General features: G+C 34.0%; 2 protein-coding genes across 2 annotated transcripts; both read left to right on the top strand.

The window, feature by feature from the left end:
- Window positions 1-1910: 1910 nt before the first annotated feature.
- Window positions 1911-5262, top strand: LOC127869809 (uncharacterized). The gene is made up of 3 exons (XM_052412468.1): window positions 1911-2037; window positions 2943-3006; window positions 4743-5262. The coding sequence occupies exons 1-3, from the start codon at window positions 1932-1934 to the stop codon at window positions 5260-5262; spliced, it is 690 nt and encodes a 229-aa protein (XP_052268428.1). The 5' UTR covers window positions 1911-1931.
- Window positions 5263-9544: 4282 nt separating this feature from the next.
- Window positions 9545-17141, top strand: LOC127870310 (uncharacterized). The gene is made up of 5 exons (XM_052412945.1): window positions 9545-9689; window positions 10200-10312; window positions 10951-11064; window positions 11919-12053; window positions 12750-17141. Exons 1-5 carry the CDS (start codon window positions 9545-9547, stop codon window positions 13002-13004), a joined length of 762 nt encoding a protein of 253 aa, XP_052268905.1. The 3' UTR covers window positions 13005-17141.
- The last annotated feature ends 501 nt before the right edge of the window (window positions 17142-17642 follow it).

Here is a 17642-nt window from a genome sequence, read left to right as displayed (position 1 = left end):
AATCGTTCAGAACTGTTAGTTTTGTAAATGTTTTGTTTTATTTACATTCATTCTAGTCAATAAATGCTTTATTCAAAATGCAGTCTTTAGTTTTCAAAGAATAGTTATTTGTACAGTAATTTACAGATAAAGACAATCTGGATCAAACATCTTCTTGTTAAGAACTATATCTGAAAGTTATGCCTTTCACACTGCTGATACCTGAAAATAACGTTCTCATTGAGTTAAATATTCAATTAAGTATTGTGAAAATAAGGAAAAAAGCCTACCTACCGACCCACATTTTTTTGATCACATTTCATGCAAAAAGGAAATGACAGAATGGTTAAAGAGTGAAATCCTGCCATTAACTGCAGATCCCACGGACAAATTTTGTGAACTTGAAGAGATAAGTAAGCTTATAGCCAGATATTGCTGGATATGGTTTACAAAGTGTATTTGTGTTGATTGAACAATTTGAGTTTGACTGATGATTATTTAAACTGTATTGACAACAGTTTAAATTAGCTGCGCTAAGTTTCCCTAACCCATTGCATGCTGGGAAATTTGTCGTCTGCTAAAATGTCGTCTGCTGAATTTCTAAAATTAGCATTTTCATCGTTTTTTTTCAAAGAATACTACAAGAATAGCAAACAGCTTGGATCCTGATGAGACGCCACGTTCTGTGGCGTCTCATCTGGATCCAAACTGTTTGCAAAGGCCTTCAAAATTCGGTTCCCGCACTGAAAGGGTTAAAACAAAGAAAATGTGAGATAACCATGTTAAAATAAATAAGATTTTTTTAGTACAGACTGATCTTTATGAAGAAGGAAAACAATCGCTGGAAGGCAATACAGACAAATCTGAAGTGCCTCTGAGGCGCTCCCCACGGAAATCTGTGACATCTGATGGTAAATTATTCATATTTTATTACAGTTATCATTCCAAGTATGTTTAACATCATGAAACCTAAATTCAAATGTACATGACAATCTTATGTCAAACATATACAAATTTAAGCATTTCAAACTGATACAATTTAATTTTTAATGAATTTTAAAACACATGCAGTCTTCACACTAAATATTTTAGCCCAATAGCCCATCGGGCTAATCAGATGGAATTTTGAATAGCCAGAAGACATGTTCAATAGCCTGAAGAGGTCAATATAAATTTGTTGACTTTTTTGGCCATGAACACCAAAATAGTTATTAACAATCAGAAAATCTACTTCCATTAGTAAAAACAGATGCATGTGATTACAGTAATAAAGGGTATTCTGTTTCCTTTTGAAATGTTTTTTAATATACAAAATGCACCAGATAATTATGCTGTTTGTTGTAACTTTATTATCACACATGTTCTCATTAAATGATTCCATTAACCCTATAAGCGCTGGAACGGAATTTCGAAGGCTTTTGCAAACAGTTTGGATCCAGATGAGACGCCACAGAACGTGGCGTCTCATCAGGATTCAAACTGTTTGCTATTCTGATAGTATCCTTTGATTTTTTTTTAAATAAAATGCTAATTTTAGACATTCAGCAGACAACATTTTAGCAGACAACAAATTACCCAGCATGCAAAGGGTTAATCCGTTTTACCAATGTTTGGTTTTATTTTAATGCATATTCAATTATTATCATGTTTAAAAAATATCGGTATGGTGGTCGCATGTGTTCATGCAATTCTTTAAAACTTACGTCATTTTAGGCATTTACCCGATAATTATAGCGAATTAAATTGTGACTTAAAAACGCGTATGTATCAGGTAATTGATATAATAGTAGTTACAGTTTTTCAGTTTGTTTACAATTTTACGCTCAAATATTAAATCGACCAGTCGGGCTATTTATAAGCATTTAGGATCGACCGACCGGCCCAAGAATCGACTCGGGCTTATAGGCTAACTCGAAGGCTGCACATGCTTTGTATATTGTAAACATTTGATCATGTTTGTTCTCTTCTTTGCAGTGACTCCTAAGAAAAGGCATTGGGAAAGGTCAGAGGGTTCACCAATCGTGCCTCACTCAGCAAGGAAAGTTTTGAAGCTTGAAGGTAATCTAAAAATATATTGGCATATTTGTGCCCCCAAAAATTGATGGGGGGTCAGACTTTTAGATTCACCTTTACCCATATGTCTGTCTAAAAAGTTAGTGTGAAGCTTATCTCAAAAAGTATCTTAGCTAATATCATAATATATAACATTAATTGTTATAGCTTAGCTGTGAACATTGGCTGATTTACTGTGGACTTGCTTGATACATTTTATGCTATCAAGCCAAAATTTGGTGAAGTTTTCTTTCCTATTCGATGTTTTATTTTTTTGCTATGTCAATATATATACCATGATTTATTTAAGTGCAGGGTTCGACATTTTAAATTACATTATCTTGTCTGCTACGCAAAAATGTTTACATTGTGAATACCGATTTTCGATAGAAGTCATAAAATCATGCTCTACAGTTTTATGACACTGCAGAAAATTATTAATATTCATGACAACTTGACCAAGTGAAACAAGCAATTTCTGCAGGAAGCTCTGCTTTGCGTCTAAAAATAGCGATGAATCATGTGAACGCTCCGCGTTTATTTAAATATACTAAGTTTTGTTTTAATGTAAATAAAGGATACAAGAGTAATTTTACACATTAAAAGTAAAGGTTTTCACAGCAGTTATTTATAGTTATATGAATCAGTATAGATTTTTAATTTATGTACTACCAGTCGGACAAGCTAGCCCGCAGTTTTACTAGCCAAACCACCGATCTTACAAGACAATGTCTGTCGGACGTGCCTTAGTGTCGAACCCTGAAGTGCAGTATTTTCTGTACAGTTACTGTAGTTAGAAATAACCATTATTTGTCAAGGAGGGGGGAGAGTATAAATTCACTGCTGGTAATGTGTTTTATCAAGCCTTAAAAATACTTCTTGCACAAACTTTGTTTGCTTTATCTGTACAGAGACTCCAGGAAGCAGCCAGTATTTAATCAGTAGGGTTGGTTCAAACAGAAAAGATGCATCTGGGTACGGTTTTATTTCATCACAATATATATGTCTGGTTTGAAAGCTTCTCTCAGGCTTAAATGTTTAAGCAAAATCAGCTGCACCAGTTCTGACTCTTTGTTTCAAGTCAAGTAGTTGCCAGTTTCTACCAAGTATATTGAGTGTTCTGGTTAGAAACCCACACATTATGTCACCCCTGTGATCTAAATCCATTTATTCAGCAGCAAAAACATTTCTTTTAAAGATATGTAAAGAAACTTAATCATGTTTTTTCTTTTTATGTCTCCTTTTACAAGGTAGTTGCAACCTTCTGGGATCACTTCAACATCGTCCGTCTGTAAAAAAAAGCTGGGAAAAATGTCTTATTGACGCTCGATTGGTAATTGTCGGCTCGGATACTACTTTCATGTACTCCAGATACTCTTAAGTATACTTGCATGTACCCCTGGTACGGTAAATATACTTAATCGTACCCGGTCGATAATAGACTGTGCCCGAGCTGTATTCCCGCCCAAAATCCTTTTTCGTAAAACGCGCTACCGATTATCTAAAACTTCTCTTTAAAAAAAAACTGCATCAAGATGCTTTTTGAGTGCGAGTTTCGATAATATAGAGGTCATTTCACAGAAAATGGACATAAATGTGAATATTATTAATTCAACAAAATAGCCAACAACAACCTATTCAGCATTACATTTCCCGGGTACGTTTAAGTATATTTACCATACCCGGGGTACATGTAAGTATACTTAAGAGTACTCAGTGGACATGTAAGTAGTACCCGAGCCGACAATGACCCACCGAGCCTTATTGACAGCACTTGTACTGATTTTGACCAAACACATACGCAACTTACATTATTGAGTAAGTAAGGAATAAAATCATTAAAACCAAACTTGTTATGCCCCCCTTCGAAGAAGAGGGGGTATATTGCTTTGCACATGTCAGTCGGTCCGTCCACCAGGTGGTTTCCGGATGATAACTCAAAAACGCTTGGGGATAGGATCATGAAACTTCATAGGTACATTGATCATGACTCGCAGGTGACCCCTATTGATTTTGAGGTCAAGGGTCAAGGTAACGGTGACCCGAAATATTAAAATGGTTTCTGGATGACAACTCAAGACCGCTTAGGCCTAGGATCATGAAACTTGATAGGTAGATGATCATGACTCGCAGATGACCCCTATTGATTTTCAGGTCACTAGGTCAAAGGTCAAGGTCACAGTGATCTGAAATAGTAAAATGGTTTCCGGATGATAACTCAAGAACGCTTAGGCCTAGGATCATGAAACTTGATAGGTAGATTTATCATGACTCACAGATAATCCCTATTAATTTTCAGGTCACTAGGTCAAAGGTCAAGGTCACAGTGACCGGAAATAGTAAAATGGTTTCCGGATGATAACTCAAGAATGCTTAGGCCTAGGGTCATGAAACTTCGTAGGTAGATTGATAATGGCTGGCAGATGACCCCTATTGATTTTCAGGTCACTAGGTCAAAGGTCAAGGTTAGGGTGACCCGAAATAGTAAAATGGTTTCCGGATGATAACTCAAGAACGCTTATGGCTAGGATCATGAAACTTCATAGGTACATTGATCCCCTATTGATTTTCAGGTCACTAGGTCAAAGGTCAAGGTCACAGTGACAAAAAACATATTCACACAATGGCTGCCACTACAACGAAGAGCCCATATGGGGGGCATGCATGTTTTACAAACAGCCCTTGTTGCAGATAATAATTTATGTTTTCAGAAATAAAATAAAACGACTGGAGGAAGATGTTCGTAGCCTTCGAAGAAAATTAAGGAAACTCGAGGATAGGGTCTCAGAGTTGGAGAAAGATAAAGCATCTAACTCTAAGACAGAACAAGTGGTGGAAAAAGCGGACAGGACGGGGCAGTTGGCAAAGCAGAAAGAGGGACAGGAAAGTGTGTCAAAAAAGGAGGCTGATTCCATACTTGAAACTAAGCCGTGCCAGGCAATCTGTGAACAAGATGTTGAAGCCATTGTAGGCAAGGCTATTGGGGATCAGAACAAATTCAAAAATTTATGCCTATATAAGTTCACCCAGGAAGAATTGGTGTCTTGCACCCGTACAGGGAAGCGAACTATCAAATGTATGGACAATGTGAAACCCCAGTTAGATCACACCAAATTTAAGGAACTGGAAATATTAGTATTAAAATACACTTCATATGATAAGCCAACTTTCCAAAAAAAATTTGAAAACTTACAGAAAGTTCTTAGAAGGGAGAAAAATGGAGCAGTCTGACTTGACCTATAAGCCTTTTGAATAAAGCAACATATGAAAAATCATTGGATTTGGTTTGTCATTCTGTCCATCTGTCATAATTTTTAACTTGGATCTAAAATTAAAATAATAGCCTGCTTGCTGTCTTTAACTTACTGTAATACATTTGCTCTTCAATGAAAATGCTAACCGACAAAATTCATATGTATATGAATTCTACCTGCCACATCCATTTTGGGTCAAAGGTGATTTAAGGTTTTCACTAGAAAAGCAGTGTTTTTTATATGGGCTATAGTTAAAAAAAATGAACCAAAGAAGTTCAATTAAATGTTCCAGAACTGGTCTGAAACAAATTCAAGAACTAACTAATTGATTATTGATTAAGAAATTTGAGCTCGCTGAGGTTTTTTTATTTCTGTTCTAGAACAAGTTCTTGAACGAAGTTCAAAAATTATAAGTTCTGGAATTGGTTCTTGAACTTTTCTGGAATGTGTTCTGGAACATGTTCAAGAACTCGTTCCAGAATAAATTCTGTTCTAGAACAAGTTCTTGAACTTAGTTCTGGAAATCCTAGTTCAAGAATGGCCATTTAATGTTCTTTGAACTGTTCTGGAACATGTTCAAGAACTTAATCAAGAACAGTTCTTGAATTTTTCGCAGGGGTATTAAACTATCTGTGATATTTAAGCAATATACTAAATACAATTGAGTAACATTTAACCATACTTTAAGTGTGAGGTAGTTGCTGATCTGTCCCCTTTAAAACTAGTCTGAGTTGTTACCCATTATTAAGACCTTTTATGTTGCTGCACTTCTGTGCTCCATTTTATTGTCATATCTTAATCCATAATAGTTTATAGACCATAGGTTTTGTTCAGCAGCAATCTCACAAATACTTTTAGTAATAATTGTTAGACTTTTAGAAAGTAATTGTTATGTAAATTTGAATTATAACTGGTATATTATGTGTTTTAAACCTGAATAAAAATCAATCAATCATTATTACAAACGATTTAGAATCAAGAAACATCTTAAGAATGGTGTACAAGCAATTAATATCAATTCATTTACAAAAGCAGAACCCTGTCCTGCAGATCAATTATTGAGTTGTGATTATCGCTTTGGATGACAATGTGAATTAAGTCTATTATATTCTATAGCTACAACATGCAATTTATTTTAAAACTTTCAGTTTGCCTAAAAAGTTTCTGAATGTACCTAATTGGATGTAGAATAATACTCAGGCCTTTTTGTAGGTATTTTGGGAATAGGTACCTGACCCAATAATAATTAAACAAAATTAAGTCATGAGATCCATCAATTTGGGAAAACGATTAAGCAAAAATGGTATTTTGTGAATTATGTGCACATTTAGAATGATAATAGTGTTTAAGCTTTTTTATTATTTAAAAAGCACCAGATTAAATAAACCATCATCGTCTGCATGTCTTAGGTTTGTGTGCTTGAAGTTCTGAAAGTAAATAAAACAGTTTCTTCCATCAGTCTTCACAGAACAAATTTTACAACCAAATACCTCTTTCGGGCTTTAGTATACCGGTGGGTGTATATCATTGCAGACTCATCTAGGTTATTCTATATATTTTAATTTTACTTAATCCATTAAAATTTAAATGAATATCAGGCGTTATCTGTGTTTTGAAGCTCCCTGGGTTAGAAAGAGAATGTATTTAAGAAGATAATTGCTGTTGACACTACATTGAATTTCAACTGTATTTCGAAGATTGGGAAAATTTTAGTTAATTGGAAATCATATTTTGATTTGGGAATGGGTTGATATTTAGTCCAACAGGAGCTTCAGAAAAAATATTCTTGGTCAGGATAGAAATCTTTTATGCATGTCCAGCACAATACAAACTAGAGCACAAACTGTTCTTTTCTTAACAATAGAGTTTCTTCACTATTTAAAAAGTTTCTTATTGAAGTATCTTTACTCTATGTTGTGCATGAAATTAAATTATGTACATGGATTTCATGATATTTGTAATGCTTTTTAATTTGACCATCATTTTGAACCTTTGAAATATCTGTCGGTATTTTAAATCATTAAATATTATTTATTCTGAATACTTGCCATTTGTTTGTTAAACATTGATGTTAACATAAGTTTTTTTATGTTGGGTCCTGCAAGAATATAGAAGTTTGCCCTCTTTTTGAGGACATACAATTTATACAATATATGGATTAGTTCACAAAACAAAATGAAATCATTTAGCAGCAATAATGTTCAAACATGTTAAGATATGCTACTTATAATTGTTCCATAAAATGGTTGTACAGTTTATTTTGGTTTCTAAATTTTGAGTACCTCTACACCATGCCAATAGAACATAAGAGAAAATGTTCATTTGCTTGATAGATCTTAGATGTACATGTATTTTGTGGCAACTTAAAGGAGAAGTGGATTCTGTTCAGGGTTCCATCAACTCCTCACCCTCACCACACCATGCCAATTATCATTACTCGGAAACAACTCTCATTTCACACTTTGGGGGACAACATTATCAGCTACAAACACACACACACACATAAGTGTTAATGTTGAGTTATTGATGTATTAAACTGAGTTTAATTATTATATTTAAAACTAAACATGCTATTTATGTTAAAACTGAAAAGCATAATAACTGCTGAATTAATTTCTGAAATAGAGGCTGAAATGGGTGGTGGAATTCAAAAGGCTGCATTTATAATAAGACATGTTAAGTGTATAAAACAAAAAATGTTCCTGTTTGTCATTGATTGAAGATTATGCTGGTATTAAATAAAAAAAATATGTACATGTGTATGAAATAAAACTTATATTGTAGCAAAACCAGTAATGTTCATAATCATTTTTCTTCCTTGTAAATTTTAAGCAATACATCATTAAATCAAATTTATATGTATGCCCTGCTTCAAAGAAGAGGGGGTATTTTGTTTTGCACACGTCGATCCGTCCGTCGGTTAAATTGAACGAAAGTTTTGCTCATGAAGATGATATCAATGACATTAGATATTTGACATATTACGGAAAAGCTATGTTTAAAAGTATTATGATATTATTTAAGTTATTGCAATAGATTTAAAATACTTAAAACTGGTGCAAAATTGCATACAACATTTAATTGTCTTATTAATAGCAAATATCTAAGATATTAAGGCTTACGCCTTTTGAAATTCCAAGTTTGTATTTGTGTTTATGTTATTTTCGATTCATTTAAAACTAAGGGCTTATTTGTTTGTATAAAGAACAGTTTTCAGTTTTTGCACTCCTGTAAAACATGATATTTGACTTTATTATAACACATATTAATATTGGTCTATAGACTGACCCTCCATCAACTATTATTTTCATTTGACATTCACAGAGTAAAATGGGCTAACTTCTTTGAAACCAATATTGTAAACGTAAAATTAATCTTCAAATTACATCGAGATAATACAGTGGTACATTTCACACAGAATTAATTTTGACATCCATATTGCATGAATATGGTAAAAAACTTATTAAAGGCCAGTGATTTATTTTTACTCACTTTATATTTAATATTTCTTATATTAGTTTAAGGTTGAAATTGCAATTACAAAGAGAATCATGTTTCATATTTAATTTCCTGCAGTTAATTTCCACATTGGATGGCAGGTGGTAATAAAGTTGTCACAAAGATTCTCATTGACTATTATATTGGTCCAAACTGATGAAACATTTTGCATATAACTTTTTTTATATGTGAAAGGTACACATCAATTACAAAAGCGTGATGTCTAATAATATCTATCAAATCTATGCAATCAACAAATTATCATTATCTAGCTATTATTAAAGAAACATACTTTAATGTAATTTAAAGACCATAGAGGATACACGTTTGAAACCATCTGCTGAATCTGATTTTTAAGAGATAGAATTAACTTCAAAACAGGTTTAAGGAGCATATCAATGGCTAGTGTGCTATTTTATTATATGAAATTGTTTATACAAGAAAAGAACTTGAGTTCGTAATACACACAGCTTGTTGTTTAAAATATTCTGCAAAAAATGTTGTAATAATTACAAAAAGTTGACTTGCTGGCGTGAGAAAAACTTAGTAGCAGTAGAAATATTTATGAATGAAATGTGCAAGAGTATCCCATTATTAGATGCTCACTGACAATAATCAACAGTACTTACATGTAGACAATTGGGAAATTATTGTATTAAAACGACCGTCATTCCCCTCGATAATGGGCATTCATTTTGCAGTTTAAATCGACAAATAAACTTTAAAAACAAACTGTGAATAAGTCTTATTTTCCTTCCAGGATGTCATACGGTTTAGTCCTCTTTGACTGTGATGGAACAACGGCCGTTATTCCAAGGCGTCAACTAAAAGAAGATGCGACTGTGGGGCAGCAATTTCATCTGAAAGCAGCTGGGAACCACCTTTGTGAAATCTTACATCTTGCAGGTAGGTCCTTAGTCCCTGCTTAATTGTCATTTATTCAGGAGTGAAGTTGCACAATTTATACATAGCGATGCATACTTCCATTAAGGCATTTATTCTGATGCTTCAATATGTTCTATAATTGATGGTAGTTATCGTTCTGTTTAGCGGAAATGTATTTTGCAAATTTGCAAAACTTGCAAATTAAAAAAACAGGCGAGTGGGACTCAGTTTTAACAATGTATTAGTTTGTTTTGTGTGGTTTTTCACAGAATTTGAATTAAGTCTTGGAAACAAATTATTGGTTTCTTTAAGAATTGGGAAAAAAAATCAACTAAGTATAAAATATTAACTGAAAGGGTTGGCTATTTTCAATAAACAAACTTAAGCCTTGCTGATAGATTCATAAAACCATAAATGTGAAGATAAATGATAATTTATCCATGTTTTTCATGTTCATTACTGTTAACATTATCACATTAATCACCAATCATCATTCAAAGCATGGCGTAAACAATAATCATTTTATTTCAGACACAAAGGATGAACTAGACCAATGGGAGCGAGTGTGGTCAACAACATCAAGAAGCAAGATGATCGACCAAAAGAGGGACAGGGGTGAAACAAGTGGATTTCTTGACCAGCAGGTACATTATGTTATCATTTGTATTACAATGCAGCTTTTGGTCAGAAAAATGATATTTATGTGTATGTTTTATGCATCACCATTAACCAAAAATGGTGATGGAGCAATAAGAAATACCCCTGTCATATGTGTTTCCTGCGTCCTTGTCCAAACTTTCGAATGACCACAACTTATTTACTGAAACGTCATAAGCTGAAAGATATCATTGAGTGGAAGTTCAAAGCAAATGCGTATTTGCAGTTTTTTACATTAGATTAATATGGATGTCTTGGTCAGTTTAGAGTTGTACCCTTGATACAACCTGAAGGATATTTTCATTCGGCAGTGGATTTCAATTCATTGCATTTGCTTGTTATCATCTTGACATCCACATAATTGGTTTTTACCAAACAATTCTAACAAATTAACGTCGCTTTGGGGCCAAAACAATGGTTAATCGAAAAGCCGTGTAGTTATAACTGTGCATATCAAATAGTGTGTAAAATTAAATTTTAAATTTCTTCATGAATATTGGTCAGTGTCAGTTTAATATTGTCATGCTACATGTACTTTTGTGTGTCAAATATGTGAACCGCTCATTCTGGGAGACATAACTTGTCTATGATGGCCTTTCGTTATACATTATGTTCGGTTGTTCAGAGTCTTCAACCATTTGTTCTGTTTGACCCAGTAACTGTTACCGACTCAGCTGTTCCCAAAAACTCTGGAAAATGCAAGAAGTCATCTCCAAAACAACAAAACAGAAAACTAAAGGTATGTACATGTTTGTTTCTCTAAATATCTGGCCTTTTTTCCTATCGCCAAATGTGGAGGGATATTGTTTTGCCATTATCCATTTAACAGCCATCTGTCTGTTCTCAGTAACTATATTGCGGAGATGCACGCGTACAATTATTGGGTTCGAGCTGGTAACTCCAGTTATGTATATTGATTAAAAGTAATTATTTTTTTTATTTTTTCTATGTCTTGAGCTGTTTCTAATTAACTATTGCATGGAACTTATAAGAAATGTTTAATTTATTAAACTGCGAAGATGCAAGTGTAAATTCTGTTCAATAGCCTTGGTTACTCCAGAGTTATGTCCTTTTTGTATTGACATTTTTTGCTGCGTCTCCTGGAAGTGCATGACACATATAATAAGTATGATTCATGTGTGGTGCACACTCCAATTATGTTTGGTCAGCTTTGGTTGCTTTAGAGTTATGCCTCCTTTATTGAAATGCAATGAAATTTGTCTGTTCATAGCTGTTTCTATTGCATGGAATTTCATGAAACAAGAAATAAATATGTATCATCATACTATGTTGTGCACGCACAATTATGTAAGGATCAACTTGGTATTTCAAGGGTTATACCCCCTTAATCGTTTGAAATTGAGTAATTTTCTGCCATGAAATTAAAAATAAGTATTGTATACAATTTAACATAAATGATTAATATCATTTTGTGTTGGTTAACTGTTTGTTGGGATCAGTTTTATTCATTGAAATTTTTCTGTCTGCGCTGTTGAATTGAATTTAAAAAATTACAAATTAAATGTGTATTATCATATTCAAGGAATTTGATATAAATCATTTTCATTTTATATGTTTAAATGTTTCTTATAGAATAAAAAAATCCCGAACACAAGAACCAAGAAAGTGACCCCTAAACCAAAAGGTGCATCGACTCCAAAGTCAACTCTAAAAAGGGCATCACATCCACAAGATGCCTCAACTCTAAAAGAGGCGACAATATTATTGGTAAGTGCAAGCATATGGTAAAGTGTGTGTGTGTGTGGGGGGGGGGGGGTGGCATCATATATAAGATATTAAAGATTAATATTCACCTTTATGTTTACCTTTTGGTGAACATGAGCACACAGTTATTGTTATCAGTATGTCTAGTTTTATACTAATTGTTCGGAAAAAGAAATCAATCTCAAAATGTTGCATACCATTACTTATTGACCAATAATTTATCCTTGTTTTGTCTTATATTGTTTGTTCGAGGTTGAATGTTCCTAAGAATATGGACTCCAAGATTAATATGCACAATGTTGTTAAAGTTGGTCTCAACCAGACTGTAAAAAATTGTCATAAACCACAAGGGCTAGAGAATAAATATTGTGCATGAAACATTGTCTGGTGAACTGTAACCAAGATTGTACATGTTATGTCTTTGTTGTCAAAATTAGCCCTGCCCACTTGTTTTTTCTTTTATATATACATTTCAAGTACAAGGCCTGGAGAATAAATATTTTGGCAAGGATAATAAGGGCACACTTCCTTATGGTTTTGCTGTTCATATTATCATGAAAAAATATACTAGTAGTGTTAGATTTTAATTAAAATAAAGGTTATTGGCCAAGGACCGTCAGGGGCATCTTTTTAACTAATTAAAATGCAAGTTGTTAAACAGTGTAAATCAAAGCTTAAGATATACATGTTTGATTTCAGGGCTCCAATTGGAGGCAGTTGAACGTCCTGTGTCAAACAGACGTCTACAATGGCCCAGGAGCTAAACCAAAAAGAGCTCCTGTCCATGTGGCTGACTTGAGCCAGGACCAACAAGATCTTTTGGCAAGTCATATTTATATCCAACATGACCACAAAGCAACGATGACTGAGCCAGCAATGACTTTTCTTACAGCAGAAGAGATTGCAGGATTTGTTTGCATCAATCGTGTGAGTAAAAAAACTGGATGTTTTTAAAAAGAAACTTGACTCATTTGAGAGTGTAATACGCAGTGTTGAGACACAGTTACATATATTGGTGTCCCGTGAGGTTAGTTTTCTAACGCTGTTCCTATTGTTGATGTAACTGGTCCTGATGTGTTTGATGTCAATAATGGATCTGTCAGTTCTGTGTCTTAATGTGACGTACATGATATTGCTGTTGTGTCTGTGAGTGATGCTGTTGGTCATGATGTGTCTATTGGGCATTACAGTATTTCTTTGTCTGGTGGCAATGATGTTAGTAATGAAATACTCACTGTAGCTGGGTGTGAAACTAGTTGTAGAGCAAATCAAGATGCATCTATTGCTTGCAGTATTGTAGGTTATGAAAGCGTGTCTGAGGCAGGTGGGTTGAAGGTCATAGTAGTTTTTCTGTAGAAGGTTGGGTTGCATGATGTGATAGTTTGTCTCTTCTAGCAGGTGGGTTTGCAGGTAGTGATAGTATGTCTGTAGCGGGTGGGGTTGCAAGTCGTGATGGTTTGTCCATAGCAGGTGGGGTTGTAGATCTTTATAGTTTGTCTGTAGAAGGTGGGTAAGCTGGTCGTGATAGATTTTCTGTAGAAGGTGCGGTTGAAGGTCGAGATGGTTTGTCCATAGAAGGTGGTGTTGTAGTTCGAGATGGTATGTCCATAGAAGGACGTGTTGTAGGTACAGGTGTTTTTTCTGTAGGAGGTGGTGTTGTAGGTCGCGATGGTATGTCCATAGAAGGTGTTGTTGTAGGTACAGGTGTTTTTTCTGTAGGATGTGGTGTTGTAGGTAGAAATGGTTTGTCTGCAGAGGTGCAGTTGTAGGTAGAAATGTTTTGTCTGCAGAAGGTGCAGTTGTAGGTAGAAATGGTTTGTCTACAGGAAGTGCAGTTGTAGGTAGACATGGTTTGTCTGCAGAAAGTGGAGTTGTAGGTAGAGATATTTTGTCTGCAGGAGGTGGAGTTGTAGGTAGAATTGGTTTGTCTGCAGGAGGTGGAGTTGTAGGTAGAGATATTTTGTCTGCAGGAGGTGGAGTTGTAGGTAGAATTGGTTTGTGTGCAGGAAGTGGAGTTGTAGGTAGAGATATTTTGTCTGCAGGAGGTGGAGTTGTAGGTAGAATTAGTTTGTCTGCAGGAGGTGGAGTTGTAGGTAGAGATGGTTTGTCTGAAGGAGGTTGAGTTGTAGGTAGAAATGGTTTGTCTGCAGGAGGTGGAGTTGTAGGTAGAAATGGTTTGTCTGCAGGAGGTGGAGTTGTAGGTAGAGATGGTTTGTCTGCAGGAGGTGGAGTTGTAGGTAGAGATGGTTTTTCTCCAAGAGGTGGAGTTGTAGGTAGAGATGGTTTGTCTACAGGAAGGGGAGTTGTAGGTAGAGATGGTTTTTCTGCAGGAGGTGGAGTTGTAGGTAGAGATGATTTGTCTACAGGAAGGGGAGTTGTAGGTAGAAAAGGTAGAAAAGGTTTGTCTGCAGGAGGTGGAGTTGTAGGTAGAGATGGTTTTTCTGCAGGAGGTGGAGTTGTAGGTAGAAATGGTTTGTCTGCAGGAGGTGGAGTTGTAGGTAGAGATGGTTTGTCTGCAGGAGGTGGAGTTGTAGGTAGAACATGACGGGAATGTTTCAAGATTCAAATAAAGAAATGATTGATAGCTCATTTAATAGAAAAAGTACACGAAAAGCATTGTCGCCAAGGAGAAAATTGCTGATACTAAATGGAGCACAACAGGCGTTTCCTGGAGTTGGAAAATGCGTCAGGTATATTGCCGCAGCTATCAACAGTGGATTAAAAAATAAAAGAAACTATCAGAAAAAGAAGTAAAGAAGAAACTATGGGAACTCATTACCAGTTAATATAATGAAAAGAGCGATTCAATGAGAATCTAACTATTCTTAAACAATATGTGTTAAGTTATTTGTACCAGTGCAATAGTTTTGTTTATCAGTTCTGTGAACGAAATAAGCATTCCATCATTCCATATAAGTCTAACACACCAAAATATTTTGTAAAATTCTGCAAACAAACTGTTTGAACCGGGATTTTTATTGTTAACTCTTTCAATGTGTTTAAACACTCGTATTCTGGAAGCAATCCGTCACGTTTGTTTTTTCATTTTCTATGAGTCTTTTTATATTTAAGTTAAAGAAATGTGAATTTTTTAGAGTATTTGGTCATTATCTATTTTCTTGCTATAAAGGTTTAAGTAAAAGTGTCTTTGTATGTTTATTATAGGCTTTATGTATGTTACTTCTATGTTATGTATTGATAACTGTTGGTTTTACTTTGGTATTGTGTTTTTTTCAAGATTTGCAAAGTATTCGGTATTTTTCCCATTATGTTCAATGGGTATAGCTCTTGCTCTTACTAACATGTCATTTATTTTCTCATCTATACTTTTTATAATATATATATATATATATATATGGTACACTTACATGGTACCATGTTAGTGTTCGTGTGTCGTAAATAGATGCATTTGCGGGAAATTAAAAAAAAACTAGCATTTTGTATCTACAAACATTTATGTTACCAGACAACATGTAGAGTTGAAATTTTTGATAGTGCTATTAGGAACTCTGATTAATAATGGGTTAACTTTATTTTATGAAATTGTTGATTGATGAGTATTTATGGGGCTTTAATTTGATTTTGATACTCTTCATTTAAAAGATTGTTAAGTTTAAAATAACCAGGTCCTTTGTGTTGTATTATAGTAATTGATTATTTCAATCAAATAATGGTCTGTCTTGTATCCTGGTTTTATGTTTGTTTTATTAATTTATTATAGATCTAGACCAAAGTTAGATCAAGACCAAAGTTTAGTCAAATTACACTGAAACCTTTGTGGCATGTTAGTGCAATGCTAAATAACATACATATGCATATGAACCTTTTTCCATTTGTTCTCTTATGTCTATGTTGTGCATGCGATATTATGCTTCATTTGTTTGTTATTGATAGATTCGAAACCAGAGAAATAAATATGCAATACGCTTAGATAACTTGTCTTTTATGATATATAGTAAAAAGAAACGATCACGTTAATCGACATGTTTTGGAAATTGTACTTTTCTGTATCTTGTGAGGCATAATTATCTTCTACTAAAAAGATATTTCATTGGGGGTTTTCGAAAAGGCATTCTAAACTATGAACTAAATGCAGCATTTGTTTAAATTGTCCACTGACAATGACAGATAGTTCACACTAAGATGTTAAAGCCACTCACTTTGAAATGAAGTACACATTAATCAAAACATAAAGATGCAATTTGAAAGTTTGCAAAATTGTCATTAAATCTTTAGCCTAGTTAGCAAGTTTTGTTGTTTTTTTAAACCGAAAGTAGGATTTCTTTATATATGCATACATTTCGACAAAGGCGATTATTTTTAAGTTTAAGCGCAAAAAAGACGGATTTCTACCACCACATATTCTAATTTAGATTGATAAAATTAATTTATAGCCTAGTAAGCAAGTAATGTATTATTTTTTAAACGGTAACGCATTTAAAACCGAAAGAAAGATTTCTAGATGTATACGTCCATTTCCACAAACGCGATTATTTTTAAGTTTTAAAGCATAAAAGAGACAGATTTCTATCTTGTAAACACCAAATATATTCTAATTGGCATAGATAAAATATGTTTCTTATTTATACTTTAATTTACTATTCCAAGTATTGCATTTCAAGGTGTGTGGCTTTAATTGATTGTGCAATGAAAGGTGTGTCAAGTCTCTATGTTTGTCATTCAGCAATGTAATAAGAAATAACTTGCAGCACAGAAAGACAACGAATTTTAGGTAAATATTGAGCCCTGAATGTTGAATGTTGCACATGTTGGTCGGTCGGTCCGTCCACCAAATGGTTTCAGGATGATAACTCAAGAACGCTTAGGCCCAGGATCATGAAACTTCATAGGTACATTGATCATGGCTGGCCTATGACCCCTACTGATTTTTAGGTCACTAGGTCAAGGGCATGTTCTGGGGGCATTTCCAACAGCGGAACACTTTTTCAGAAGGGCTTTAGCAACAGCTTTAATTTACCATTCTCAATTAACTCCCTTTGTTATCTGATTTGAATGAAAACAAAGGCATTAGAAATATTTGCTTTCAATTATAAATGTTTTTATTCAAATTTGTAACACATTTACTATAATCGTTTAGACACAAAGCCATTTGAACAGTATATGCCATGTGTTTCATGCATTATTATTTGTTAATCAATTATTTGTTTATTTTTATTCATAAAATTGGAAAAAATAAATGTGTTACATGTATTTTGCAAAAGCAAAAAAATACCTGAATATTTGTTAATTTTTTAATCTTTTACACGCTAGTTTATGTCTGGCGTTCGTTCATTCCAACAAAATGTAGATCAAATCTCAGTAAATAGTTTAATCATTCTTTAAGTTTCATCATTCTCAAAACAGTCTTCCCTGACAGACAAACTCTGGTATAAATAACAAGTTTCAATATTTACAAGGATATATTAAAGCTAACCTAAATGTCAGTAAACTATTCACTACAACATTGGTCATAGATACACTGTATATGCATTTTGTTGGAGTCCTTGATTTTTGAATGATCCACCTCACTAAAATCCTGATGGCCCACCGTCATTTAGAACAACATGTGGTAAGACTCTATGAATATGGTCT

This window comes from Dreissena polymorpha, chromosome 2 (genome assembly GCF_020536995.1).
Source record: "Dreissena polymorpha isolate Duluth1 chromosome 2, UMN_Dpol_1.0, whole genome shotgun sequence".
Lineage (NCBI taxonomy): Eukaryota > Metazoa > Mollusca > Bivalvia > Myida > Dreissenidae > Dreissena > Dreissena polymorpha.
The sequence above is the reverse complement of the archived record's forward strand: the minus strand, read 5'-3'. Positions and strand labels throughout refer to the sequence as shown.

Coding starts and splice junctions, on each gene's coding strand:
- LOC127870310 (XM_052412945.1), top strand. CDS start 9,545: ATGTCATACGGTTTAGTCCTCTTTGACTGTGATGGAACAACGGCCGTT. Junction 10,313..10,950: donor GTGGATTTCTTGACCAGCAG/GTACATTATGTT, acceptor TCGGTTGTTCAG/AGTCTTCAACCATTTGTTCT. Junction 12,054..12,749: donor AAGAGGCGACAATATTATTG/GTAAGTGCAAGC, acceptor GTTTGATTTCAG/GGCTCCAATTGGAGGCAGTT.
- LOC127869809 (XM_052412468.1), top strand. CDS start 1,932: ATGTTTGTTCTCTTCTTTGCAGTGACTCCTAAGAAAAGGCATTGGGAA. Junction 2,038..2,942: donor GAAAGTTTTGAAGCTTGAAG/GTAATCTAAAAA, acceptor TTATCTGTACAG/AGACTCCAGGAAGCAGCCAG. Junction 3,007..4,742: donor AACAGAAAAGATGCATCTGG/GTACGGTTTTAT, acceptor TTATGTTTTCAG/AAATAAAATAAAACGACTGG.